Source organism: Polyodon spathula, chromosome 23, assembly GCF_017654505.1.
Source record: "Polyodon spathula isolate WHYD16114869_AA chromosome 23, ASM1765450v1, whole genome shotgun sequence".
NCBI classification, from domain to species: Eukaryota; Metazoa; Chordata; class Actinopteri; order Acipenseriformes; family Polyodontidae; genus Polyodon; species Polyodon spathula.
In genome coordinates this window covers 23,709,014-23,715,355 of record NC_054556.1, presented here as the reverse complement: position 1 = coordinate 23,715,355, position 6,342 = coordinate 23,709,014, and the positions used below count along the sequence as shown (strand labels likewise).

Below are 6,342 nucleotides of genomic sequence, written 5' to 3'. Positions count from 1 at the left end.
TGGGTCTGCACTAAGTTTCCTCCGGCAGCACTCCCCACTGACTGATTGTTCATACCACCGTGCAGACCCATCATATTAGTTTGGATAACGTTTGGGTGGCCATGTGGACCTTGCATCTGATTAGCCGAAGTAGACGGCTGGCCTCCTGGGCACAAGAGATAGAGAGAGGAAGGGAAAAAAAAAAAAAAAAATACAGTTACTTTAACTAATCATCCAATACAGAAATATTTTACTCAATGCGGCGGACTCACAAATTCTTCTTTCTTTATTTTTAAGTAATATGTGCAAGTCATTATAAGCTGATCTATACAAAAACCGAGGAGTGTAAAGTGATTAGAGTCGGAAGTATTACACGTCCCAGGTCAACCACCAATTAGCTAGTATAAACCCAGACTTCATATCCTATTATCTGCCTTGTCTTGTTTGAATCTTTTGATTTAGAGGACAGGACAGGTAACACACCTGCATGCTGAATGCTCAGACTGCTCTGCAGCTGAGGGTTGCTGTTGCTGACTGGCGTCCCAGCAGTGCTGGGGGGGCCCTGGCCCGGGAGGAAGGTCTGATTGCCTTGTGCATTGGGGAACCCCATAGGCAGCCGTTTAGGGATACCTGCAGAGGGGAGAGGAACAATCAGTCAGGTCCTTTAGATAAACACAACAGAATGTACTCCAGTGCTGTACAAGCTATTAGCATTATCTAATTTTCAGTACTGCTTCAGTAACCTCTGTTAGTCATACATCAGAAGTTCACAAACAACTTGATAAACCAAGTAATAACAAAGCAAGTAAAATCATAGCAATGTCTAAAAATACGGAACACTTAGACCCTAAAAGAGTTACTGTACACAGACAGATAATGTCAACATTTTAGAGTGGGACAATTACAAAACATGTAAAAGTGACAAGTCATTACTCGGAACACCTTCACTACAAACAAACAGGTAAAATCACCTCCTATGCCAGAATGAGGGACCTGAGACACCTGGCTCTGTTGTGACATCACCATGAAGCTGGGCTGCATGTTACCCTGCTGTCCCATCACAGCCCGCCCAGGGGAGCCACCAGCCTGTGGGAACCCCTGGGGACCGGAGGGACGGGGGCCCAGTTGAGCCTGGTTCTGTCCCATGTTGGGGGGTGTCCCAGGAGAGCCCTGTTGAAAGGGGGATGGGGAGGAGGCTGGCGACTTGGCAGAGAGATGAGACTGAGGTGGTGCAGAGGGAGGGGGGCCCCTCACTCCAGGAGGCCCCTGGAGGACCTTTGGCTGTGGGGCTGAAAATTGGCCATTCCCAGGTGGCTGTCCCATTGGGTTAAATACCTGGCCAGCCTGCTGGCTTCCAAAGGGATAGGGGGGAGGTGGGTGGCTAGGGGTCTGAATTGTTGCCAAGGAAGGCCGGGGTGCCATATGCCCAGGTTGGGGCCCTTTCTTCCAACCAGCTCCAAGGGGGCCTTGGGCAGGGGGTGGCTGGAGAGCCCCCGAGGGAAGCTGGTTCCAGCCGGCAGGGATGGGAATCTGGGTAGGTGGGGTGAATGGCGCGCGAGCGCCCCCCAGTGCAGGGTGTGGGGTTTGTTGTTGCTGCTGCTGCTGCTGCTGCTGCTGTTGTTGTTGTTGTTGCTGCTGCTGCTGCTGCTGCTGAAGCTGCTGCAGGGTCACTGGGTTAAGCTGCCTGCTATTCTGCATTGCCTGCATTGCTTGCATGGGGTGAGTCTGAGGCTGCATGGAGACTGATGAGTGTGCAGGCTGCAGCTGCTGCTGCTGCTGCTGTTGCTGCTGCATATTTAAATTTGATAGCATGGGGTCCAATGAATCTGGGAGGAAAACAAAAAAGGCACAAGGAATGAACAAAATGTAATGTGTTTAGTTATGAAATGACACAATATTCTTTAAGATGTGTGACCTCTGTTTTCCAGAGAGCCTTACCTGTTTGTGAGGGTGGGCGTGGTGTCCTGACATTCATCTGTGGGTTACCTCCTGATGCAACCATAGACGCAGAGGGATTGTTCATTCTGACAGTGCCTGTAAGCATAGGAAGTGCAACATTGAAATCCAACGTACTGCGGCAAGGAAACACGATTTCAAATAGTATTGTTAATGTTGGACAACAAAAAGAAACAACGCCCTTACATTTACATCCTAAAATTGCTCAGACAACTCAGACTTGCGCCACCGAGGCTTGCTGTGTTCCCATTACACTATGCTACTTTTTAACATCTAAATAAACAAACTAAAATTATTTTAGGGTTATTTGTGCTGTCAGTTTTATTATTTCTATATAGAATTAGGTCACCAAATAGAACGGCATAGCATAGCTGAGCTACAGTTCAACATTAGACAAAAGACCCCTTCAAGGTATAAATAGACTAAAGCCCTGTTCACACTTGTATCGGTATGACACTAGTACAGTTTGTTTTGGTATAGAATATACCTGTACAAAACCACTTTCTGTCCAAACTCCCTTTTCAATACCAGTACAGTACCGATACAGTTGCGATATACCTGTCCACATTCATGTATGTTTAAATCAAGAGTGTTTTAGAACGGCACTGCTCTGCAGTACGCTTTACCTCACAGTCATCATCACTTATTTTGTGGAAATAATTTTGTCACTAATTTTTGGCATTTTTGGTGTCGCCATGATAAAGGTATTGCAGCTCACTGTAAAATGTAAAGCTGTTTAAAGTATTTAAACTGTAAAGCAAGACGTGCTCGTGCTTCAGAATATTAACTTAACTGTACCGATACCATGTCGGTTTACCTGTCCACACTTAAGCTGTTCCGAGTCGTATCAAAACAGTAGCGGTACAAAACCTGCTCTTTGAGTTTTGTACCGGTACAGTTGTATCGGTACGACACCAATAAGAACTCACTCCAGTCTGGACAGATGTTTCGGTACGGTTCGCAATGATACCGGTATAAAAATGCTAGAGTGAACAGGGCATAAGTGTGCCCTGAAAAAAAAAGTATTCAAACTGAGAATGTGTTTGTTTTACCTGGACCTGGCTGCACTGGGAAGCCCACCTCCATTCTCATCTGATTGGCTGGTCCCATGGGCCCATTGACTCTGACCTCTTGACCCCTGTTCTGCACTAAAGCCACATTTATGGCACCTTCACCTAAACAATCGGATTATATGAAGGCCGATGTTTACACTATATTTAAAAACACAAAACATATTGCAATTTCTTAACTGAAGTAAATTCATGCAAAAGAATGTATTGTCTTTCATAACTATCTATGACAGGTCTCAATCTATAATAAAACATGTTCACTCTTACATACTTCACAGCAAAGACAAAATGTACAGGTTATCCTTGAGCTCCTTAAACTTTGTTCTATTTGGAAGCCCAAAATCAAAACATGTTTTAGCAGCAGTGTTGCCCATCCACAAAATGTAGTAGCCACAGACAGTTGTTTCAAAGTATTTGCAAGGCAGCGTATACCTTCGATCTGCACAGAGAGGATTCCTAGTTCTCGTAGCTGCTGTTGGTTGTTCTGGGCGAGCAGGCGTAGACGGTCCGCCGCATCTCTGGGGATATTAAAGGTGACCCGCACGCTGTTCCAGGGCTCCACCTGCTGTGGGCTCAGTCTGTCATAGCCTTACAATGGAAAACAAAAGTTCAGGGAAAGTGAAAAAGTACCTCGGCCAACAAGGACAAAGCTGTAGTTAAGTCCTCTACCAACACACCTGCACTCTTAAAATATTCGTTAGAAAAGAGATACACAAATGGTAAACTTAACATGGTACAACTTTGCACTCTCTGACTGAAAGGGATATAAGCCATACTAACTAAGCAGCTCAGTTTTTTTTTTTGTTTTTGTTTTGTTTTGGTACCCTCTCACCCAGATGGTGGCACAAGATGAAAGCACCAGACTTTCACCTCTAAAAGCCTGGGTCCAAATCTATCTTAGATTACAAGTGGTTTGAATTTGGTGGTCTAAGCTTAGCTCCCAGTGGACAGCAGCTACCTTAGGTCACAGGTTGAATGGGCATTGACAGTGAACTGCCCCAGCGGTCCCTTCAGGCTAATAGGGCAAAAAAGACGTTTCCATGCAAGGACAACAAAAAAAAAAAAAGGTTTTTAAAATGATTATCCCCAAATTTGCAAGCACATTCCCGTTTCTTTGGAATTAATGCTCCTGCACAGAAATGTGGATATGCTCAGTCTCCATGGTTTTCAATCTAGTACCTTTCATGAGCACCAAAATCAAAACACAACACAACAAAAGGTATTTATACCCAGTTGAAGCATGTCAGGTACGCTCTCTAAGATCCTGTCCAGCTTGGCTTGGAAGTCCTTGTCCTCAATGTTGCCCTGGAAGGAGATGAAGATAGTGGAGTCGTCCTCATGTTGGTTCTGCTGGGTTGAGATGTCATCCTCCTCCTCCTCCTCCTCAAGCCCCGAGTCCTGCTCTGTGTCTGGGTTGACCATGGCTGCTGGCCACACCGTGATGACCTCTTGGGCCTGCAAGTCTGCCATTGCTCCCACTGTACAGCGGCTTGGCGGAGTCACTTACTCACCTTGGGAAAACAAGATACTTTATAGGGTTTGAGATATTTATTCTGTTCATGTCAGGCCACAAAACCTGAAAGGCAGCTCAATATTTTGGACCCTGTTTTTGTAATTTCATTATATTTTATAAAACAGAGACAGGAAGCATTCAGTTTACGCTGAAACTACTGGCAACAAAACAGATTTTTTTTTTTTTTTAATAAAACCTAAAGATCATTCATTTAGTTATTTATTTTATACATTTTTAAATCTCAGTAATCCACATTAGGGTAAACAAAAGCTGTTGTCTGACGCGTAATACATTTCAATCTAATTCTGACAGACGTACGCTACGGTAATAAGTATTTATATTAGATGCATGTAAATATTATATACCTCTGTTGTCTGGCAACTATTAGTTATTTTAATCGATTACTCTTGTAAATATTGCATAGACGTATTGCAATACTGAACCCCACCAACGTAACTTACATGCTTCCATGTCAAACAAACTGGGTGATGTAAACCGTATTTACTGTACTACAGTTTTTTTGTTTTCTACCGCTGCTGTTCGGGAAAAACTGATCAAACGGCTTTGTTACAAAGACCAGCGCGTCACGTTGTGTCTGTAACTGTACATTTAACAGGTAGACTAGCTAGTAATAAGAACAAAAAATGCGGAGCTCGCTTGCCCTAGCAACTGTGGAGAAAAATGACCCCCTCTTCCTTGGCAGACAACTGCTTGCATGATTCCAGCACACGGGTATTTAATTGCTGTGTAAATACTAATGCTGGTATGGCATAAGTAGTTATCACCCCTCATCTCAATTTAGGCTTGGCCGACTTTCTTTCGCAGAATACGGTACGACTCCGTGAGATTCTGGTTTCCGATAAATACGGCAACACTGCCGTCATCCACAGGCCCTGTATAATACTTTAGCCATGGATACCGGTTCCGAAAGCGAACCTCTGCCCCCAGCCTGAACTACGATTCTCTTGTTCCCGGTTTCACTATTTTGTTTTATTTATTTATTTTAACTCGAACAAAATAAATACAAACAAGTTATTCCAATCATTACCTGTTCACTCCATCCGAAACAAACCTTGCTGCTCAGTATTAAAAAAAAAAAAAAAAAAAAAAAAAAAAAAAAACAGGACGTGTCTGGCAACCCTGACAACAACACAGGGGGAGGAGGGGAAACACACTGGAGAGCTTCTTCGTATTCTCAAACGTGCGCTAAGCACTTCGCTCTGAAGAATGTATTTACGCTACGCAAAAAGCGTGAAAGGTCGCTGTTGCCTTTACTGTGTCGCTTCCACTCGTGTGACGTCAGGTTTCTAACGTAGGCGCGCTTGGGCGAACGAACCCTACTCTGCGCCAGCACTGCTAACCTACCCTGTACGAACAAGAAACTACATTGGCTTTGAGGTTGTGAGAAAACGAGTAACGTGAAACACGATTCGGTGAGAGCAAGGCCAATTACAGTAAGTGTGTAATAATATTAGCGTGTGTAAACTGTTGAATATTTCAATAAATAAAACATTGAAACATATTCTGTGGCTAGCCTAGCCTGAAAAGCGTACTGTACCATGGGAAAAGCACAGCAAAGTGAATGTGTAAATAAATATAAAGGTAAAGCGAAGGGAGTCGTGGCCACTTAACAGGGTGATTAGAAAGTAACAAGAACGCACTATATAAATTCTTGACTGTATTGTGCTGATTTATTTAGATTTTGGAATACCCCCCCCTCCAAAATAAATAAATAAATAAATAAATAAATTCTTGCAGATCTTGCAGTGCAGAGGCAGGCATCCTTACCTTTAAACGGTTAGTCGTGTGCTGGCAAACACATTG

General features: G+C 43.7%; 1 protein-coding gene across 1 annotated transcript in view; it reads right to left on the bottom strand.

Moving 5' to 3' along the window:
* Positions 1-5,002, bottom strand: part of ncoa6 (nuclear receptor coactivator 6) — an 11,325-nt gene extending 6,323 nt beyond the window's left edge. Inside the window, exons 1-8 of the mRNA XM_041224348.1 lie at positions 4,980-5,002; positions 4,235-4,516; positions 3,438-3,593; positions 2,988-3,110; positions 1,918-2,013; positions 951-1,805; positions 463-609; positions 1-145 (exon numbers count right to left, since the gene is read on the bottom strand). The exon at positions 1-145 is cut by the window's left edge and continues 999 nt beyond it. Coding sequence (XP_041080282.1) covers positions 1-145; positions 463-609; positions 951-1,805; positions 1,918-2,013; positions 2,988-3,110; positions 3,438-3,593; positions 4,235-4,475 — 1,763 coding nt within the window. The 5' untranslated portion in view covers positions 4,476-4,516; positions 4,980-5,002. The remainder of the gene's footprint in view (positions 146-462; positions 610-950; positions 1,806-1,917; positions 2,014-2,987; positions 3,111-3,437; positions 3,594-4,234; positions 4,517-4,979) is intronic.
* Positions 5,003-6,342: the final 1,340 nt, after the last annotated feature.